Raw genomic sequence first — 21,688 nt, 5'->3', positions numbered from 1 at the left:
CCAACATGTTACAAAGGTTAAAAACCCCAGTCCTGACCATAAGCACCGTGACTGTGTGAACACACAGGAGGGCTGTCACCTGAAGATGAAGATCTTCTGCTTTATAAACCTTACTGTTTCACTAGGAGCCACACCCAAACTCCCACCATTTGAGTCACAGAACAGCTGAGGTTGGAGGGATCTCTGGTGATCCCCGGCCCAGCCACACACCCCAGTTCAAAGGTCCAAAGCAGAGTCAGCTGCAGCAGCTTGTTCAGGAACATGTCTGATCATGTTTCAAGTATCTCAAGGGATGGAGACGCTCCAGCCTCCCCACAAACCTGTTCAGTGTTCAGTCCCACTCACAGTTAAGTTCCTTCTTGTATTTGATCACACAGGAATTTTTGAGTGGGGGTGAGGAATTCAAGAGAGACTTCACTTCTCCGCCTGCCAGACAGGTTCTCATCACATCAGAACCGGGAAGGCCACCCCTCCGTCAGAGTCCCAAACAGCCAGCACCTCAACATTCCACAATCGTGTGGGTCAGCGCAGGTTTTTCTGGGTGTGTGGGTCTTTCTGGATGAAGTGTGTCTGGACCCCCAACCTGCTCTGTCACAGCTCCAGGCCCACCTCATACCGAGCTCTATCACAATTCCACAATCCCCTACGGATCAAGACTTCAGCAGGGACTCTGCTATGTATCATGGGCCAGAACAAATCCCAGTGCACGTAAGACTCAGAAGTACTCCGTGCCTTGTGAGGGGCAGTACCCAGCCCCTGAGCTCCCAGAGCCCCTGAGAAGCCCAGCACACAGGTCCAGTATCTGCCAAAGCCTCGTGCGATGCCAAGCACCCAGGCCCTTGAGCCCCCAAGGCCCTGCACAAAGCCAGTCTGCTCTCCAGACCATGTGTGAAGCTCAGCAGCTCCCACAGCCCAGGACAGCTGCAGAGGAAGCAGAGTTTCCTGCAATCCCTAAATTCCTACTGGTGCCTTTGCTCTCACAAGTCACCCTGAGCACATGGATCAGCTTCCCACTGGTTTACATCTCAGTCTCAGTGGCTGGGGGCAGGTCCCACAACAAGGGGTCAGAGAAGACTATCTTCAGTTCCACCTGCTAGTGGTGGGCTCCCTGACCATTACAGTCCCATTCTCATGCATCCACAATGTTTAAGTGATCCATGAACTGGAATAGTGAACCGTGGATAGTCCTGAACCTGCACAGCCCACAGGGTTCTGCACTCAGGTGGGCACCTGGCAAAGGAACTTCAAAGCCCTTACCAGCTGCTTCACGCCCTGAGCAGCGGAGCGGGTGGCACAGTAGTGAGAGATCAGCAGCATCGTTTCAAAATCTTCATGTGCTGGAGTGTTTGCCTCACTTGACTTTACCAAGTTTTCACACTGAAGAAGAGAAAAGGAAAGTAACTGAGAACATGAGAGCACAAGGGCATTCTTCATCCACTTGAGTCCAGGGAAGACGTGGGACAGAGATGGATCTGAAATATCCAGGCACGCTAGAGAAGGGCTGGGCCTTGGGTGCTCTGGGTCCTACAGAGAGCTGAGGGACAAGGCTGGGGGAGAAGGGCAGAGCCAACAGCGCTGCAGCAACAGAGAGCACTGAAGCAGTGGTGAATTTGGATAGACAAAGGGCCATTTGTGGATTTTGTTTGTGCCAGAAGTGGGTATTTATGGGACAGAACCAGAGAAGAGGCGATCACGGGCTCTGGCTGAGGTATTTTGGAACAGGAAAGCACGAGCAGAAGCCTCTAGGCATCTCTGGGGAGATGAGAGGACTCATTCTGCAGGCTCAGTCGTTCTGTGCTTTCCCCGGGTTCTTGCGCCACCCAAGCTGTCAAATGTGAGAGTAGGATGAAAAGTGGGCACGTCGTCACAGGCTCCTACGCAGCAGTGACACAGCGAGCCCGTGTCCAGACCCACTTCAAGGATTTGGCCTCAAGTGCAGGGTCATCTTCTTCCCTGACTCCTCTTGCCCAGCCATGCCCACTTCACGATATCTTGCTGTTCTGCTGTCCACACTGTGGACATTTTCCCGTTTCCCCTTGCTTGTGTCACCTGGCTGGAGACTGTTTCTGCTTTCTCCACTGCCAGGAGCACCACATGTTGGAGTTCAACAGGCAGCGGTGGCCACGGGGCACACTCACCAGGTGGAAGAGAACATCACGCAGATCGGCCCAGCTGGAATAGGCCTCGGCACAGTTCATGCCAGGTGCATTCACCATCTCCATGAAGAGACGCCTGTAAATGTTGAAATTCTGCAACAAAAAGGAGAGAAATCTTGAGGGAGCCAGACGGGGAATCAGCAGAAGCCAAGCGCAGGCGGAGGGACGGCAGTTCTGCTGTGGGCGCCTGGAGCACACGGCTGCAGATGGCTGGTCGCGATGGTGCTACAGGACAACGCGGGGAAACGGGGAAGAATGCTCCTGCAGCCAGGGCTCTCGGAGAGCCAAACACAGCTCCTTTTATTCTGGTTTTGGTCGTTAAGGTGCTCAAAACCACAAATACTCAATCCCCCTGTTCCTTCCCCGTGCAGAATCTGCCAGGAGATTGCACTGAGCTCTCCAACTGAGGAGCCTCTGGAACAACCCCCAGCAGGGCTGAAGTGGCTTGGACATGCTGAACACTGGGCAAGCCCGGCGCTGGTCTGGACCCAACTCACGGAGCAGATCACGGCACCCTGGCAGCTCACACGGGGCTGTCCCGCTGTCCTCCTTACCTGTGGGTTGGCAGGTACTCCATGGTGGACGTACAGGCTCAGGGCTTTGTCCCAGCTGCCTTCCCGGATGAGGTGGGTTGCATACAGAGCTACGTACTTGTGCAGGACCTTATAGTTCTGGAGAAGGCACACAGAAAGCAGCAGCATGAGATTCATGAACCGAACAATGTCACTTGGCAGGGACGGTTTCAGACGCATGTACACACACCCGTATGCCTGAGTCCCAAAGGGTGAGACCGGGTAACCAGAGACACACCGCCCAGCAGACCTGGGGTTGATTTGGGCCACTCTGGACACCTCTGATCCTGCCTAGCTGATGCTGTGCTGATCCTTCCGCACATGGAAATAAAGCTGTTTTCAGCTGTTCACCACTTGCCAAAGGAACACTGCCAAATACCTAAAGGGTGCAGCGTCTCCACAATGTGGCACCACCGGTACCAAGTGTAAACCAGCTCCTGGTCTAGTGAAAGAATGAATCAAAACACTTTGTGGACTGAAGACACTCATAATTTGCAGGGTTGCTCTAGTCCATTATTCAAATGCTGTCAGAGCTCCGGGACTTGAGCCTCCTTGAACAGCTGCTCGTACCTGTCCTGATCACATAAACCCTTTGCTGAGGACTTGCAGAAATTCAACTGAGGACAGGCCTGTTTCACACAGGCTTAAATATAGTAATGAGATGAAGAAGATGGTGTAAAATGTACAGTACTGTCAAAAAATGAGCAATGGAAACAAGTTTATTAAGCACAAGAGAGACCAGTGCCCCAGTGATCTGTCTAAAAACTGAACACCCAGCTGTGGATGCCGGCGAGACACCAGGTACAGGACAGTTTGGGATAAAGACTGGGTCTGGTATGTGACCTGTTTTGGGCTAACAAGAACCTTATGAAGTTCCACAAGGACCAGTGCAAGGTCCTGCATCTGGGAACGTGTAATCCAGGCACGCAGCACAGGCTGGGATCTCGCCGGCTGGGTCAGCTCTGTGGGACAAGCAGCTCCATGAGTGACCAGTGGCCGCTGGGGCAAAGGCCAACGGGACGCGAGGCTGCATCAGCAAGGGCACCTCTAGAGAGACAAAGAACTCATTATCCTGCTCTGCTCAGCGCTGGTCAGGCCACACCTGGAATATTGTGTTCAGTTTTGGTCCCCGCTGTACCAACCAGTTATGGCCAGGCTGGAGAGGGGCCAGAGAAGGACCACAAAGACGATCCAAGGATGAGGCAGCCACCACGTGAGGAAAGGCTGAGAGAACGGGGCTTGTTCAGCCTTGAGAAGAGAAGGCTTTGGGGAGAGCTCGTCACCATGTTCCAGTATTTAAAGGGAGGCTACAAAGCAGCTGGAGCTCCCTTTGTACAAGGAGTCACGTGGAAAATACAAGGGGTGATGGGTATAAGTGACTCCTGGGGACATTCCGATTGGACACAAGAGGGAAATTTTTCATGATGACAAAAATTAGCCATTGGAAAAATCTCCCCAGGGAACTGGTGGGTTCCCCAACACTGGACACTTTTAAGATTCAGCTGGACAGGGCTGGGCCAGCTTGTCTAGACCAGGCTTTGCCAAGAAAGGTTGGACCAGGTGATCCTTGTGGTCCCATCCAACCTGGGATTCTGTGACTAAACGTAACTTTTTTCCCTGTATAATCACCGTAGAACAGCCAAGTCAAATGTCATCAAATTTTGTACTGGTCAGGGAGCAAGGTTGTGCCAATGCTCTCTTAGAGACATGAACAGACTAACATCGCCTGGAACTAAACGTTGTGCCTGGCTGACAAACTGGTTAAGCCTTTACCATTAAGTTAAGCGTGAAGATATTCTTTATGGAAGATCAACACTGGTAAGTCCTGATAATTAGAACATCAGCACAGAAGTCTCCAAGACAACAACTACTGCAACAAAGACCATTTGTATCACCAGACAAGCCTGAGTCAAAAAGAAATCAAGTTTAGTGTACTGGAGCCCAAACTCAGGTTACGGATTACTGCATCAGAAACAAAGTCAGAAAAACAGAGTCCGACGCATTCCCGATGCTTGTCCAGGTTATCGGTGTTTTATCGGTGTTTGCCGGAGCGATGAGCTGCCACGTCTGCGCTGACTGCAGACCCATCGCTCTGAGCAATGCCTCACCCCAAAGAGCCAGCACCTCAGCTCAGCTCCTTTATCAAACCGCTGCATCAATAAGCAATCAATAAGCAATAACCACTGAATACAAACAAACCCTCAAAGTAGGTCCTGGTAATCTAGAGCTTTGTCCTCCTGTAACTGCATTGAAATAGCACTATAGAGCAATTTCATTTTGTTTTTCTTAACTTTTATTACTTTGCTGAGGTAATTTTGCTAGTTTTAGGTCAGTAAAAATGAAAAAAATGTCAAATTTGCTTTCATGACACGGATGCCCCATTTCTACTGACACCAAGCCTCTAAAGAACACGTGGGAAGAAGGCTTTCTTTCACAGGTCTGTTTCCATGCTACCAATTACTTCCAGCCCAGACAACTCATTTAGCTTTTTCCAATGCTCCATGAATCACAAAATTTAAACTCAACATGCTTCTGGGTTCTAACACTTCCCTGCTAGGCCTGACTGGCCGAGGTGGGGACAGGGGACAGGTGTTTTTTGGGCTGCTCCCCACAGAAATTACTGCTTTTCCCTGCCCGCTCGTTCCTGCCACCCCGCTGCGCAGAGCCCGGGCCCCACGTGTGTCCCCGAGGGCTCCATGTCTGTCGCCCAGGGCTCCCATGTCTGTCCCCAAGGGCCCCACATCTGTCCCCAAGGGCTCGCACAGGCACCCACCTGCTGAGCCGCAACCTCCAGGCACTTCTCCCACTGCTCCTGCTGCACGTACAGATCCAGGGCAGCCACGACATCTATGCCCACCAGCTGCGGATGGAAACCACCATAAGCCCACTGCGCAGGCAAGGTTTCCTACAGCAGCAAGGCAGCACCGCCAGGTCTCTTCTTCACACACACCCAGCCCCCCACCCTGTGCCGTGGGAGCACCAACCCAGCGTGACCCTTACTGACACCGTGACTCACGGGCACGCACAGGCTCCCCATATTCAGGTAAACGCCCCGTGAGAGAGGCCCCAAGGATCTGATCCTAACATCACTCCCTGGCCTGTGAGACGTCTCATATACGTACCGAGTCCACCTTGCCTTGGTTCTTTAAATACTCCTTGTAACGCTGGTCCACATACTCCTCTGACCTGGTGGGCAGAAAGAATCTCAATAGGCAGCAAGACTAGCAGCGTCTTGCATCAGTGCAGAGCCTGGATTCAGCTTTGCTTTGGGAAAAAGAGGACTTAGAGCTGTGCCGTGTCCTTCTGCCCGGCTGCCGGGGGCACAGGCAGAAGGGGAAAGAGCAGGCCCAGGCAGCTCTTGGCAATATAACGTGTGAGAAGAGAAAGGGATCACGGGACCACCAGAAGGAAATGCATGCACAGGATGATGTCAAGGGAAGAGGAGACCGGGATAGGGATGGGGATGGTGTTACAGGGAGTAACGTGCCCCATCAAACATGACCATAGTGAGGAGAATCCAGGGAACCTGGGGGCAGCAGGACACGACAGCACGAAGAACCATCTAGGGGTGGGAGAGGGAGCAGGAGAACCTGAGAAGTTGAGGGCATACCTGGGGTCCAGCTCCTTGGCCACACGCTTGGCTTTGCTCCACTCCTCCCCTTCAATGAAGGCATCAATAGCTTCTCGGATGAGGTCCAGGCTGAGGTAGAGTTCAGCTGCCTGAGGGCCAGAGACAGTCCCATGGAGACGGAACCCCATGGGCACCCGCAGCCCAGGCTGCTGCTGCAGGTGACCAGCACACAGCAGTGACAGCGAGGCTCTGCCAAAACACAACCCCCCTCTCTGCCTCCCGCCTCTTCCCAAGACTCGTCCTCCTCACACTATCCCAGCACTTCTGCTGGGAGGACAGGCTGAGAGAGCTGGGGTTCAGCTGGAGAACAGAAGCTCCGGGGAGACCTTAGAGCAGCCTCCAGTACCTAAAGGGACCTACAGGAGAGCTGGAGAGGCACTTCTTACAAGGGCGTGTAGTGACAGGACAAGGGGTGACGGCTTTAAAAAAAGAAAGGAAAGAAAGAAAGAAAGAGGGGAGATCTAGATGAGCTATAGGGAGGAAGCTCTTCACTACGAGGCTGGTGAGCTGCTGGCACAGGCTGCCCAGAGCAGCTGTGGCTGCCCCGTCCCTGGGAGTGTTCAAGGCCACGCTGCACGGAGCTTTGGACAACCTGGTCTGGTGGAAGGTGGGAAGGTGTCCCTGCCTGTGGCAGGGGGGGTGGAACTAGATGATCTTTAAGGTCCCTTCCAGCCCAAACCACTCTGTGATTCTATAGCTTGATCCCTTCCCCGTTTTCCCCCTCCCTGAAGATTCTGTGCTGCCTGGCTCTGGACAGAGCCACCCACCCATCACCCTAGGGTGCGACTTGGGCTCCTTCCCTCGGATGGAGCTCTCCCTTCCTGTGTCACTGCTGTTCAGCAGCCTGGGGCAGGAGTCGGCCCTCACCGCACTGTATTTCTTCATGGCCACCAGCTGAGGAGCCACAGTCCGCGTCACATCCACGCTCTGTGACTGGCCCAGAAATTTAATGGCCAACTCAGCAGCCTGTGGAGAGAAATTGTCAGCAGCACAAGTGATAAATGCTGTTTGAGAGAGGGATGAAGCTGGGAAGAGCTCAGTCCCAGCTAAAAGGCTGGGTCAGGAGCACTTGAACTATGGAGAAGAGGAGAAGAAATGACAGCCCACTTCAGCAATTCAGAGAAGCAAAGCCCAGCTACTTGCGCACATGGGAGAGGATCAGACCAGGACTTAATTGTTGTTGAAACTGGTACAAGGGCACAGGTATGAGTGAAAAGTATGAAGAAGAACACAACCCAAAGGCTGGTGGACAGAGACCACAAGAAGAAGAAAGGGTGCTCATCTAACCAAGTCACGAATTCCAGGGCTTCAGTGCAGGGAGATATGGGCACAAAGACACGGGCACACTGCTCAAGTGGTGCCATAGCCAGGATGCCAGTGCGGTGCAGGGTAAGTAACAGCCCATCACGGCTCAGCAGAATGGCCGTGAAGGCTTTCAGACCCTGCAGCCGCTGGAGCCTGCGGATCCTCTAATGCCCTGCAGAGACTGAGGTACCTCTGGGACGCGTTGCATGTTGTGGGAGAGCTGCTGGACAGCAAAGCAGAGGAAGGGAATCACAGCGCCGGCCCGTACCTTCAGCAAGCACTTTTCCATCAGGACAGCGTTGCTGGGATCCCGCACCTTCAGATAGCAGTCCACTGCCCGGGCGTGCTCCCCCGCCTGCTCCCACTCCCGCGCCTGCTCCAGCAGCCCCGCTGTTCCTCTGCAAGAGGAAACGGCCTCAAGTTGTGCCGGGGCAGGTTTAGATTGGATATTAGGAAAAAACTATTCCTGGAAAGGGCTGTCAGGCATTGGAACAGGCTGCCCAGGGCAGTGGTGGAGTCACCATCCCTGGAGGGGTTTAAAAGGTGTTTAGACGAGGTTCTCAGGGACATGGTTTAGTGCTAGAGTTGGTTAGGTTATGGTTGGACTCAATGATCCTGAGGGTCTCTTCCAACGGAAGTGATTCAATGGTTCTGAGGCTGTGGCAGACCGGGATGCTGCTGCGCAGGTCCCGCGGACAGCGTGCAGGGCGTGGGCAGGCGGCGCACAGCCAGGGACCTGGGACGGGGGCTGCGCTGGTGACAACGAGCACACACAGCCAGTGCTGAGGGGAGAACTGGTGTGGGACCCCAGGGGGATGCACTGGCGCTACAGGAGACCTCAGGGAGCTGCAAGTGGCAAGAAGCCATCCAGGAGACCTTGGACACTAAGAATAAACCTGGAGTGCCCTGGAGCAGTGAGGATGTTAGGAAACCTATGCAGTAAGGAGTCCATGGTCCTCAAGAAGGAAACACCTGGATGCCAGGGATCCCGTCAGGCTGTCTCTGTAAGGCATCAGCACGATGGCTGAGGGGAAGAGCTACGTGTGTGTTCTTGCAGCCTGACCACAGCATTCCTCACCTGGAGCCCTTCTTGGCAGCCTCCCTGCCGCACTCCTCCTGTAGCTCTTCCAGCCGACCAGGCACGTATTCCTTGCAGATCCGCAGGGCCTCGCTCCACATGCCAGCCTCCTGCGCAAGCACAATGGGGAGGAATGTCCTCCGGTTCACCGGGATCCCCCACACTCTTGGCATCACATAACACATCCAGCCTCTCGTATCATCTTGCCAGAGAACCAACTGGAAGAAACAACCACAGCAGCACCAGCCAACTCTTCCCTCCCCCCAGACGGCACCTATGTCTACCCATTCACCCAAACCACCCGAGGGGAGAGTGCTCGTCCATTCCAGCTGCCTCTGTGGAACAAGCACTTACGGTCTCCAAATGCACCCGCTCATGCTGCCCCTGAGGACCATCCCTGTTCTGGCAGGACACCTCCTCCGAGAGCTGAGAGAGCTACGCTGTGCTATGAGAGCTCCACCAGTTCAGCCTTCCAAGAGCAGGCCAGAATTAAGTTCTGCTAGGAACCACCTGAATAAATGGTTTCTCTCTGGCTCCTAAGCTGAAAGGGAGAGCTGGGAGATGGATTTCACTCCTCCTCCATCCAAACCGGTCCAGCGAGGAAGGCCACGATGTTGCTACAGACCACACTCACCTTGTAGTACTTTATGGCCAGCTCAGGTCTCTGTGCGCGCAGGAGAAAGGCCTCTGCTTTCTGGAACTCCCTCTGCTCAAAGGCAAAACGTGCCTGTCCCACAAGGACATCGGCCACACTGTCTGGGTCATGAGCCTCAGCAACGCGCTGTGCAGCATCCCAGTTCTGGTTATGCACGAACCTGGGGGAGTCAACACGACATGTAACCAGAGGCACGGCAAAGAGCAGAGCAGTGCCGGAGAAGCAACCAGGCTGGCACCATGCGGGGAGAGAAGAGGCAGCAGGGCAGGACTGGGAAGGATACGTACATCAGCACTGCCTCCTTGGGTTTCCCAGCTTTAATGAATTCTGCTTCAGCCTCTTCAAATTTGCCCTAGGAGAGAGGAAGGAATTTGCCTGCATGCCATCCTGCCCCAATACCACCACACGACCTTCTCTGTCACCATGAGGCAGAGAGGATTTATGAATCAAAGATGTGTGTGAAGCTTGGGGCTGTAATTGTGGAGTCTTTCGGGTGAGCAGTGACTGCAGCCATGTAGGTGGCCCTAGTGACACCTGAGTGACCAGAGAGCTCCCACCTATTCCAGGGGTGAAATTACCTCATCTTCGAGGAACATGGCGTACTTTAAGTGGATCTCTGGCATCTTCTGCTTCATGGAGAGGCGGGCCAGCTCAAAAGCAAATTCAAAGACCCTGCAACAGAAGAGAAAATGGGGTGAGAGCAGGACCATGCACTGAGGACATGCCTTCATCAAGAGCAAGACATCGAGTAGAGCACAAGACACAGGGAGAAGCAATGGGAATGTAGAGGGTTCCAAGTGAATGGGCACTGCCCATTCCTCCTGCTCCTGACCAGAGAACAGGAGCTTTGAGAGCCCCCGCTAAGGAAATTCAGCTCCTTCACACTTGCTGGTAGAGCCAGAGGCCCTTGGTTCTGCCCTAAGTGGGGGTGACAAGTCCCCCCCAAACCGAGCAATGTGGGAGAGCTGGGGAGAGCAGCAGCAAATGGCAGGGCAGGGGCAGAGGGACAGAACTCTGCTGGCAGTGATGGTGACATGAGGAACCCCTCCTCCCTGCTCAGAGGCTCCACAGCCCCTGCAGAGGCTGCAGGGCAAACTGCTGCTGCCTGCCCAGCAATGAGGGGACACTGGACGGACTGACAAGCGCAGCAGGAGCAGGAGGTGTCCGGAGGTTGAATGCCTGTGTAGAGACGTACGGGTGGGGTGGGGAGATGTGCCGTATCCTGGACCTGCAGCTATTGTGCGCACAGGGTTATCTCGGGGCAGCCCTTTTTCCTCAGGGCAGGCAGACAGGAGAGCGGTGCTGCTCTGGTGGACCTGCTTACCCGTTGTCTGCTGCATGGTCAATGGCCATCTCCAGAAGTCCGAACTTACTGAGGAGTTTCACAGCCGCCTCTCCACCCAGGCTCTTCGCCCACATGTAGGCCACGTGCTTACAGGAGTTTGCTCCCCCATGTGCCTTGGCCACCTATCCAAACCAAGAAAGTGGAAGAGCCCAATGCATCCATTCCATCCTCAGCAGGCTGAGCCAGGACTCTGCTCTCACATGGTGCTTATCATCATGAGGGAGCACCAAAAGCAGCTGTTCTCTCCTAAGGAAGCCTTCTGGAGGCACTACTGGACTGGGGAGAGTGAGACAAGGGCTGTATGGCAGGGCAGAGAAGAGGCTGCTGCCTCCTCAGCATGGCCCCACTGCTGTGAGGTCAGCAGAAGGGACCCCTGGCACCTGTGCCCACACTGTGGGGAGCAGCGCTGAGGCAGGGCTGCGGGCAGAACAACACTCCCAGGCACGAGGCTGCAGGGCTGGGAGCAGAGCAGTCCAGCGGTAACGGCGCCGCAGAGCAGCCAGGGCCAAGCCCTGCCTGTGGGGGCAACGCTGCAGAGCAGTGGCACAGGCGCCTCCAGGGCTGTGCTGCATGCTGAACCTGGGCAGTGTCTGCCAAGTCTTCGAACTTTGCGGTGAACAGAGACAGAGCAGCTCCTGCCAGGATCCTGCAGCCAGAGCCTGGTCCCCGCACAGCGGGACAGCGAAGTGATGATTACCCTGTAAGCCTCTTCCCACATGTCGTTCACTCGGTACATGTTTACTGTGGCCTTCCAGTCCTTGGCTTCCAGGTAGTGGTACTCAGCTTCCTGCAAGCGTCCCTCTGCCTCCAGCGTCTGCATCAGAGGCAACGAGTTAGTGACACTCTTGTCCCCGCTTGGTCTACCGGATCTCCTACCACGAGATGCACTCACCTTGCCCAGGTGCAGGTGGGTATCACCCAGTAATTCCTTGCGGTACTTGGTCACTAGGGAAACCATCTCATCATACATCTTATATTCCTTGTACATAGAGATGGCCTGATCGGGTTCATTCACAGTGATGTACAGCCTGGGAACATAGACAACTTCCAGTGGCTCAGCCCAGGAGACCACCAGTCCCTGCAGCCTCTGCCCAGCTGGAGCCAGGTCCTGAACACCCTGCCAGAAGGCACAGCTGCTGAGCAGCACGGTTGGTGTGCAGCACGGCTGGTGTGCAGCACAGCTGCTGAGCAGCACGGCTGGTGTGCAGCACGGCTGGTGTGCAGCATGGCTGGTGAGCAGCACGGCTGGTGTGCAGCACGGCTGGTGTGCAGCACGGCTGCTGAGCAGCACGGTTGGTGTGCAGCACGGCTGGTGTGCAGCACGGCTGGTGTGCAGCACGGCTGGTGTGCAGCACGGCTGGTGAGCAGCATGGCTGCTGAGCAGCACGGCTGCTGAGCAGCACGGTTGGTGTGCAGCACGGCTGGTGTGCAGCACGGCTGGTGAGCAGCACGGCTGGTGAGCAGCATGGTTGGTGTGCAGCACGGCTGGTGTGCAGCATGGCTGGTGTGCAGCACAGCTGGTGAACAGCACGGTTGGTGTGCAGCATAGCTGGTGCGCAGCATGGTTGGTGTGCAGCACAGCTGGTGTGCAGCACAGCTGGTGAACAGGAAGGTTGGTGTGCAGCAAGGTTGGTGTGCAGCATGGCTGGTGTGCAGCACAGCTGGTGAGCAGCAAGGTTGGTGTGCAGCACAGCTGGTGAGCAGGAAGGTTGGTGTGCAGCAAGGTTGGTGTGCAGCACGGCTGGTGTGCAGCACAGCTGGTGAACAGCAAGGTTGGTGTGCAGTAAGGTTGGTGTGCAGCATGGCTGGTGTGCAGCACAGCTGGTGAGCAGCAAGGTTGGTGTGCAGCACAGCTGGTGAGCAGCACAGTTGCTGTGCAGCACGGCTGGTGAGCAGCACGGCTGGCGTGCAGCATGGCTGCCAGGGCCTGCAAGGCTGAACAGTGCTCAGAGCGAGCCCTTCTGTCTGCCAGCACCAGCTGCAGTAGGGTGGTTATTGCCTCCAGCCTCACTTGCCACTCTGAGCTGTGACTGGGAGGGAGCCTCTGGGCTTCTATGACCTGTTCTCATCTTGGCCTCCAACCTGGGGCTGTCAGTCTTGTTGGGATGGTAACATGACAACGTCAGCTCAACCTACTTTTATAGGTCAGCAGAAAGATTAAACTCAATGTGACCTCACCAGCTCTAATGTTCCCTTTCACATACTGGGCATCTTTGAAGTCAGGTACCATCACATCAGATACACAGCTGTGTTTGTCCCTGTACCTACCAACCTTATTGTTGTTATTAATCTAGAACTGACAACATTAGTAACCTGGATGGGAAACACTCCACTTTGCAATCTTATCCTCTGGTGACCATGCCAGCTCAGATGTAGCACTCTGCAGGGGCGAAAACCCTTGCCATATTTCCTCTGCTACATGGGACAGCTGCGTCCCACCAAGACCTCCTTTCTGTCCTGGCGGACAAAGACATTAACAGTCAGTGACTTCTCTTCCCATGAGCTCTGAAATATAAGCTATAGGTCTCCACGTGTGGAGAGAGTACCTCTGACCTTTCCAAACTCTAGCCCCAAACTCTACTCCCATCCCAGGAATGGGCTCATCCTCACTACAGCCATTTTTTAAGGGCTCAGTCTTGGACTGGTGCCAAGGAAGATGCTCACCTCTCGGCTTCTTTGTACTTGCCCTGCTTCTCCATCTCTCGGGCCTGGGTTATATAGAGCACAGACACATCTTCCCGACTCATACACTTGATTGCCAGCTGCCAAAAGGAACACACATGGGAAAACCATAGCACACTGCACAGCAATTTCTTGATATACCATAGTGAAAGAGAAAGGGAAAACCAATCTCCCTCCCGTTACAAAGAAGTGTGCATGCTATATGCTATACGCTCTGGGGAGAACAGGTGGTCATTTGCCACGGTGATGAAAGCACACAGGACCAGCCCCTTGGAGAACACTGTCTGACTGGTGCACCCACCCGGGGCAGCTGAAAAGGCACAGAGGGATGTGAAGGCCAGGGACTGTTTCCTGCTGGCTGCCCCACACACACCCCTTGGGAAGAGATCTTGTTGATCAGGTGTGGGCAGACAAGGCACCACCATCTCCTGATGAAACACATTTCACCAAGCGGGGTGAGGTCCCCGGGAGCTTTGGCTTCTGACCCTACCTTGTGCGCCTGCTCCCAGAGCCCGGCCTGTGTGTACATGTCGATGGCATCCTTGGTCTGGTCTGCTTTGACGTACAGCTCCTCCGCGGCCTGTGGGGAAAGGACCATCCTCAGTGTCCCAAGGGACATGCCGAGCAGCAACGACTGTGGTCTGTGGCCTCACCTGATACTCCTGTAGAGCTGCATAGTGCTGGGCAATCTTGAGGTAATATTTGGCTGCTGTCTGTCTGTCCTGCAAGTCCAAAATGTAGATGGCCTTCTTCCACTGTCGGGCTCCCAAGGCTGCCTCAATGGCCTTAATCGAGCACCTAGCATCAAAACCACAACTCTTCACAGCCAGCCAGCAGCCACCTCCTCCGGCTGAGGTGACACAGGGAGACCCAAGTGTTCTCCTGCTTGATTCTTCTTGCTGGGTTAGAGCAGCAAAAAGCATCTGAATAACTGGCAAAGCGAAGGGGAAAGAATGAAAAACTAGGACATCAGGGAAGAGTAATCAGGGATGAAAGACCTTGGGAGAGAGGCGGGAAGGCACCACGGTGGGGCCAGCAGAGCCAGCACGTAAGCACCACGGGCACTGGAAAAGCGGGGCTGACTCAGGCAAACCCCCTGCTGACTTAAGCAAACCGTATCAGCTTCATAGCTTGCCAGGTTATACTGCTGCTGGGTACGCAGCCATCACCTGTGCCCACCTGGCTTCGATGTAATGGTTAATAGCAGCATCCAGCTGTTTCTGCTGCACCAGATGGTCTCCCCAGGCCTCCTCCAGCGTCACAACCTCTGCGGGAAACGCCAGGCGAGCCAGCTCCACCGCTGCAAGGGGACACGGCAGCGCTTACACCAAATCCAGCAAGGAAGCAGAGCTGGGAGGGGCGCACGGGCCCTGGGCGGCGCACAGGGAGGGGAATGGCGACTGTCTGATCTCTGCAGCTCCAACGGGCTGCCCAGCAATCTGGACCTGCGGAGGCCTGGACCGAGACCTTGCTGGTGCAACCAGCACGATCAAGGCCTTGGGAACAGCACGCTGCTCTGGGACTGGGTGTGCTGGTGCGACATTGTGAAAAACATACACGATGATACGTGGAAGCTTCAGAGCACCCAGGCATCTCCGGGCTCCAGGGCAAAGCTCACGTTGCCACAAGGCCTGGGTACCCAGGCTCTGCTGGGGAGGGATGGGGGAGGAAGATATTTAGCACGGTACCTTTCAGGAAGGCACTGCCCTTGCAATAGCACTCCAGAGCCTTCCGTGGGTTCCCAACCTTCTCAAACAGATCTCCGGCCTAATGACAAATACAAGCTGCCAGTTTCCAGAGCCAGTGTCTCCCCACACCATCACATGCCCTGCCAGTCCCATGTACAGAGCTCGCCAGGCCTGCCATACAGACTTCTGCATCAGCTCTGCCTTCCCCATTAACTGAGAGCATGGGGATAAAGGGAATTTCAGGAAAGACTGCATGTGCTGAGACCATCGTCCTCTCTGGCAGTCGGCATAGCCCAAGTGTTTTTCTGAGGTAACATCTCCTAATAAGATAAGAGGTTTTGAGACAACTCCCTCTGTGCACAGAGGCTGGTCCTTTTCTAGGACCGTGGCCTCGGGGGCTCTGCTACCCAGACGATCATTCGCAGCCGTGGGCAGGAGCAGGGACGGGGACGCTCAGCCTCCTGCAGCAGGTTCTACCCTGCAGAAAAGGGTGGCGGCCAACAGGGTGGGATGAGGCTTAAAGCTTATGGAACTTAGAACACAACATAAGAAAGCCCATCCAGACAGACCAAAGGTTCATTCCTGGCAATGTCTGAACGGTGGTGAAAGCACACGTCCAGAGAAAGGCTGTAAGAACAGAGCAAGTATACCCCAGCCCTTCCTCCGTTATATCTGTCTGACAACCTGCACTGTAAAAGCTTCCTGAGTTTGTCTCATGATGCCCTCACATCATCATATTTAACGGCTTTGACAGACTTGACCTCCATGATTTGTCTAATCACTTTTGGACAATTTATACTTTTGGTAACGAAACATCTGGCAGCGATGAGTTCCACCGTTACTCTTTCAACTGAAGGCTTCAAAAAAGGTGACAGGTTTGGAAAAGCACAAAATTCTCTTGGGTCCAAACGAAATGGTCGGAAAATGCCAAAGGTAAAGTGACACTGGAGAAATATAATTTAAGCAGGGCACATAAAATAGGCTAGCAAAAATAACTAGCTTTTTTCACACAACACATAACTGAACTGGGTAACTCATAGCCAACATTGTAGATCAAAAAGTACAGATGTTTCAAAAAATTTACATGGAAGTAAAATCTATCAAGAGCTCTTAAACATCGAAAATAAAACTATTCAAGTACACTATGGTCTGCAAACTGCTGGAAACCATGAAAGTACACTAGGAAAAGTACCACCCTCTATTTGCCTGCCCTGCTCTTTATATTCCTTTTTTAAACATCTGCAAGAGGCCACTGTTGGCCAGGCTGCCAAGCTGTACACTGGTCAGACTCAGCACTGATTTCTTACATTAACATGATGATGTGCTGTGCGCAAAACACCCTTTTGTTCTAAAACTGTCACCTAGTAAGTAGTTACCAATTTTTTTGTGTTATTAGACACAGAGAATAATGACTTCCCTGCTCTATGATATTTATGGTTCTCCAGATTGTCTTCCTAACCTCCTTTGTTTTTCTTTCTTAGCTTTTCCATTTAGACTATCCTTATACGAAAGCTGTACCATCATTTTTATTCTACTATGAGGAAGCACTGTACAGTTTCACAGCAATATCAAGTTTTCTGTGTGATTCACAGCTCCTTTCCTGTCGGTTCCTATCTTCCAAAGGGCTTCCTTGACCATTACTGAACACTCAGCTGCTGTTTTGGAGATGTGTCGCCAATGAGCTGTGATCAGTAACTCCAGATCTCACCCGTGTATAATGGATGCAGTCAGGATTTCCTCCCAACTGTTAAATGCAAATTTATCAGCACAGAATTACATCTGCTGCTTTCCAGTGCTGTCCCCCTGCGTCTCAGGGATGAAGAGGACAGGGTAAGAGCTCTGATGTCACCAACAGAAAGCCCAATGGGGCAGGAGACTCACCTGTTCATACAGCTCCGCTCTGACCAGTGCCATGGAGACCCTGTTGATGACATCCCCGTGGGTCAGGAGCTCATCCCGGCCCATGGCCAGCCGTGCTGCTTTCGCCGGCAGCCCTGCTCGCAGGTATAAGTTGATGGCTGCCAGGTAGTCGCCCTGTCCCTCCTGGACCTCTCCAGCCTTCTCTTCCTGCTGGGTATCCAGCAGCCACTCGTAGTAACCCCGACGCAACTTATCCAGCATCGGGTGTCCCTGTTGAGAAATGCAGCACTGGTTGACCTGGGCAAGGCAAGACGTTGTCCCGCTCACCCCGCAGGCTCTGGGCAGTAGATCACGGCACTGGATTCCTTGCCACCCTGTTAGCAGAAACCACAATGCCAGCCCTGTGTACCACTGCATCAGTCATTCTTCTTCAAAGTCCTAGATGCTCCTAAACCAATTTCAGCAGCTTTTCTCCCTCGCTATTCACCCAGCTCAGCACTGACATCAGCACAGACTTCCCCTCTGCTTGGAGCCCCTTGGAGCACAAGGGAGGTCCTGACAGGGCACGTGAAGAGAACCCAGGCCTTGAACGGACTCTCAACCAGACCACTTATCAGGCAAGCCCAGCCCACAGCCTAGCGCAGGCTATATTCTGTATATTCTGTACCTTGGCCTCGGCAACCATAATGCATTCATCCCACATGTGCAGCTCCTGGTACATGTCCATGGCCTCCTCTGTGGCGTTCTGCGTCAGAGAGCAAAGGGTCAACCTGAAGGCTCCACATAGCAGACACAGTCATTGAGCCCTCATAGTCAGCAGGGTTAGATGTGCAGAAAACACTTGAAAAAGCAGACTGTCCCCTTTACGTGGATATACATCCTCCCTCAGCCTCTTCATGCACCTCAGGGCAATCCTACATCTTGGAACACGAAATATCTTCTATTTCAGGGCAAAAATCTCTTCTCCCAGGATTAAGCAACCTCTCCCTTTTCTCCTTCACACCAGTGCACAAAATTCCCTGCCCAGAAAAATGAGACCTTTTGTGTTCCTTGTTCCTTTACTCACTTGTTCCAGGAAGATCATCTCTGCCAGCTTGTAGTTCTTGTCCAGCATGGCCAAGCGGGCACGCACCAGGTAATGGTCTGTGCCATCCCCACCCTGCAGACAACACCAGCTCAGTCAGTTTGCTGAGTGAAGGAACAGGCTCTGGAGTTACACAGGGGAGGTGACTGCAGGTGGGATCTGGGTCATTGCAGGAACTAAAGACGACAGATGAGAATCACAGAAGTGACAAGACAGGAGCAATATGAAATGGGCAGCCAGAAGAGGGACCTGGCAGGCACGGATGAAAGATTATGTCAGCAGTTTCTACATGACCAGGTACTGGTCTGTAGCAGGATACTGGTGAGCAGGGACACAGAAGATGTTGTGTATGCAAGTGTTTACAGGAAAGCAGCTGCCCTGCACAGCAGAAAAAGTTTGACTTACGTGCTCTTGAGCTGCCTGATCAGCAATGGTATTGGTTTCATGCAGAAATCGAGCCTTTGCCATGTTGCCCAGAGCTGCAAAGCACCTGGAAAGAACAAAGCAGTTAGTCAATAACTGGGTTTTATTGCCCACTTTTGGTCCAAGAAAAGAAACTCAGAAGCTGGGCAGCAGACCCAGCTCTGCAGGCTGGAAGGTGAGGTAGCCCTGCTTCACGAGAAGGATTTTGAGAGACCCGTGTTCAGATGTGCACTCTATCCCTGCCCCAGGGGAGAGGCCATGGACGTGACCGGTGCTCATGCTTCACCTCCCCAGGCTTCAGAGATGTGCTGAGCGAGTCCATGTCTGTCAGCTCCCTGGAGCTGCGCTATACACTGCTTTGGGTTGCCATCAGCAAAAACTTATGCTACGCAGCAATGTCTTCCTGTCCCCAGTTCCAGCATTACTGTCTAGGATGAAAGAGCAAAGTCATCGCCTGGAATAGAGAACACTTAATTCTCCAGTGCAGTGAATCTTCCAGGCCACACAAGAAGTCCCAGCTTTAGTCAGACCCTGGTTTCTGTGAGGGATTCAGCAAGGAGAGTGTTTAGGCCAGAAAGACATAGCAGCTCTTCCTGTACCTCTCTGCAATGTGCAGCTGCCTAGCTTCCAAAGCCAGCCTGCTCAGAGTCTTCCACATGGCTTCAGTCTCTGTGGACATTTCCAGGGTCTCCAAAAACGCAGTAGCCCTTGAGACAGAGAGATGTGCAGAATTTCAGTAACAGAGCAGAAATGCAACAAAGCAAGCTGGCTGTGAGCAGTTCTGGGGAGGATTATACAGTACAGGGCCTGACATAGCAGAGAAAAATTCAGAGATGTGGGTGATGCCTCTCTGGGCTAAGGTACTTAGTGACATATGATCAGCAGAAGGCTGCAGCAGCATGGGGAATGTCCAAAGTGCTGCGTCTAAAGCAAGGCCCTGGTGCAAAGAAGTCTCCCAAGTGGTAACAGTGCTATGAACACGTGAAATGTTCTTCTCTGGTCAATTTTAAACCCCTGTAACAATGTCAGCAGTGCCCAGGTGGCCACCATGACTACTCAGGCAGTCGGTTTTCACTCTACACAGCTCCTGAATGTTCTCAAGGCACTGTCACCATCTATAGAGGGGCAGCAGCAGAACCACCTGAGTACCACTGCACACCTGGTTGCTACAGAAAACAGACTTATTCACTGCAATTAAGCGAAAACTTCTGTCCATGTCAATGGGACCAGACTAGCCAGTCCCTTGTGCCCTCAAGTTTGAAACCGCAGAGCTGTGAGGATGAAAATGCTGAATATTCACTCCTGAAGGGCTCTACTGCACATTATAGCCAGACCTGGCAGCAACATCAGTCTAGCCTACACTCCAGCTCTATGGAAAGCCGCGCTGCTGCAGTTCATGGATTGCTGACTCTCAGGTGTCTGTGGTGCGAAGTGGGTTCCCTGCCAGCACCATGTGGTGTAGCCAGCACTGACCTGTGATAATCCCCGTCATCAATGGCAGTTCCGAACTCTATGAGGCCTTCATCCAGGGTGTAGGACACAGTGTTCACCCCTTCAGATACTATCACTTCAGTCTTTCCATCACTCCGTTCCAAGTCTACAATATCCCCCTGGAAAGAGTACCAGCTGTCAAGACTCCCATGCACTCCTGAAGCACACAGGGTGGCAGGGACGTGCGGACAGCACTGAGACAGCTCTGCTGCTTGAGGTTTTGCTGAACGAGCTCACACCAAGCAGGCATCATCCTTATCCCACTAGCAGGAATGAAAAAGTAACTGAGCAACTCCTTGCTATACCAGAAATGCCTGCCACGAAGCTGACAGATGAGCTCATATTTTGTCCAGAAGAAACCAGCAGTTCCCTTCTGTCTCTCTTCTGCAACACCACCCTGAGTATTCCCACACACGTGTGCAAGAAGTAACAGAAACTGCTGTTGGTAATCAAAGTCTCCAGAGTTTTACCTTCAGAGGAAACATGGTGACTCGCTCGGGAGCATCAATGTTATACCAAATGCAGAGGCTGCTTCTGTTCTGAGCCACCACCACGTCGCTGCCTGGGACCCACTGCACGTAGGAGCAGTAGTTCAGAATGGTGGTCTTGGTGCTGCTTTCAATGTCATAGAGCTGCAGCTGGAGGGGGAAACCGAGAAACCGAGAAACAGGCTCAGCTGGGCTGGGCTGGCGGCTCATGTGAACGTGGCAAGAACATCTGAGCGAGCATCTTGTAAAAAGATATTACCAATCAGGAATCAGACTTTTTCCAAGAGACCCATCCCAAACTCTCACGATGTTATTTACACACATTCTGCTGCAGACTGACAGCCCACAGTGGGACCTGAACTCTGGGGCAATTAAATCACCCTGTGATGAGCTGCAGTGCTATAGCTGGGGTCTGCCACGGCATCTGGGACACCTGCACAGAAATTCTGGGTGCGAATTACACCATTGTCAAGAAGGTCACGTCTCTTCTCAGGACACTCTTGCAACAAGAGGAGCAAACAAAGTCAAGCAGTCAAGGAGTCTTACATTCGTAATGGTGAAGAAGGCTTGATAGTGAACTGAGTGGAACTGTCATACAATTAATAAATACATCTTCTTGCTGCCGCAGTGAGCTTCTTCAGCTCTGTCTGTACAACTACACTAAACATGGCGAGGACATGAGGTGAGTACCTGCACATCATAATCTGTAACGCGAAACCATTACCATGATTTTGGGCATAGTTTTGTCCTGGGCTTACCAGTACCGTCCCAGACAACATTGTCACGGTGTGGGAATCAGCGCAAGCCAAGGGCCACACTGAACAAGCTGTTTGGTTGCGACTATGCTGTTTTAGAGAATTAGAGAGTTCATCCTACAGACATAAGCCATGCTGTTGCAGAGAACACCTTTTTTAAATTTACATGTTTCGGTGCAACATTAGGGTCCTCATCCTGAGATTAACCCACTTGTCTCCATCTCACAGCAGAAGAGTCTGTGATCTTCATTTTCAGGTATGATGAGATGGAGCAAGATGTCAAGTAACTAACTTCAGAGTCAGCGATGACTCAAGACCAAACACGCAATGCTGCCGGTCCATGAAATCTGAACACGGTCTATCTCAGAGAGTGGTCAAAAAACCATGAGTACTTCAGATGTGTTTCTCGCCTCCCTCCACTCAGGCATATCTGTCTTTACCTCCCCCCACATGCCATCCTGCCACACTCCCCAGA

General features: G+C 53.1%; 1 protein-coding gene across 1 annotated transcript in view; it reads right to left on the bottom strand.

The window, feature by feature from the left end:
• Window positions 1-21,688, bottom strand: part of IFT172 (intraflagellar transport 172) — a 40,491-nt gene that overhangs the window by 4,602 nt on the left and 14,201 nt on the right. Inside the window, exons 16-42 of the mRNA XM_065630577.1 lie at window positions 20,441-20,608; window positions 19,953-20,089; window positions 19,079-19,186; window positions 18,462-18,546; window positions 18,039-18,131; window positions 17,640-17,717; window positions 16,994-17,242; window positions 15,113-15,191; window positions 14,604-14,724; window positions 14,078-14,222; window positions 13,915-14,004; window positions 13,407-13,504; window positions 11,635-11,770; window positions 11,440-11,556; window positions 10,722-10,864; window positions 9,976-10,069; window positions 9,685-9,749; window positions 9,377-9,557; window positions 8,743-8,852; window positions 7,933-8,062; window positions 7,227-7,325; window positions 6,339-6,448; window positions 5,851-5,914; window positions 5,502-5,588; window positions 2,711-2,827; window positions 2,139-2,249; window positions 1,258-1,377 (exon numbers count right to left, since the gene is read on the bottom strand). Coding sequence (XP_065486649.1) covers window positions 1,258-1,377; window positions 2,139-2,249; window positions 2,711-2,827; window positions 5,502-5,588; window positions 5,851-5,914; window positions 6,339-6,448; window positions 7,227-7,325; window positions 7,933-8,062; window positions 8,743-8,852; window positions 9,377-9,557; window positions 9,685-9,749; window positions 9,976-10,069; window positions 10,722-10,864; window positions 11,440-11,556; window positions 11,635-11,770; window positions 13,407-13,504; window positions 13,915-14,004; window positions 14,078-14,222; window positions 14,604-14,724; window positions 15,113-15,191; window positions 16,994-17,242; window positions 17,640-17,717; window positions 18,039-18,131; window positions 18,462-18,546; window positions 19,079-19,186; window positions 19,953-20,089; window positions 20,441-20,608 — 3,135 coding nt within the window. The remainder of the gene's footprint in view (window positions 1-1,257; window positions 1,378-2,138; window positions 2,250-2,710; window positions 2,828-5,501; window positions 5,589-5,850; window positions 5,915-6,338; window positions 6,449-7,226; window positions 7,326-7,932; window positions 8,063-8,742; window positions 8,853-9,376; window positions 9,558-9,684; window positions 9,750-9,975; window positions 10,070-10,721; window positions 10,865-11,439; window positions 11,557-11,634; window positions 11,771-13,406; window positions 13,505-13,914; window positions 14,005-14,077; window positions 14,223-14,603; window positions 14,725-15,112; window positions 15,192-16,993; window positions 17,243-17,639; window positions 17,718-18,038; window positions 18,132-18,461; window positions 18,547-19,078; window positions 19,187-19,952; window positions 20,090-20,440; window positions 20,609-21,688) is intronic.

Source organism: Caloenas nicobarica, chromosome 3 (assembly GCF_036013445.1).
Source record: "Caloenas nicobarica isolate bCalNic1 chromosome 3, bCalNic1.hap1, whole genome shotgun sequence".
In the NCBI taxonomy this organism is placed as follows: Eukaryota; Metazoa; Chordata; class Aves; order Columbiformes; family Columbidae; genus Caloenas; species Caloenas nicobarica.
The sequence above is the reverse complement of the archived record's forward strand: the minus strand, read 5'-3'. Positions and strand labels throughout refer to the sequence as shown.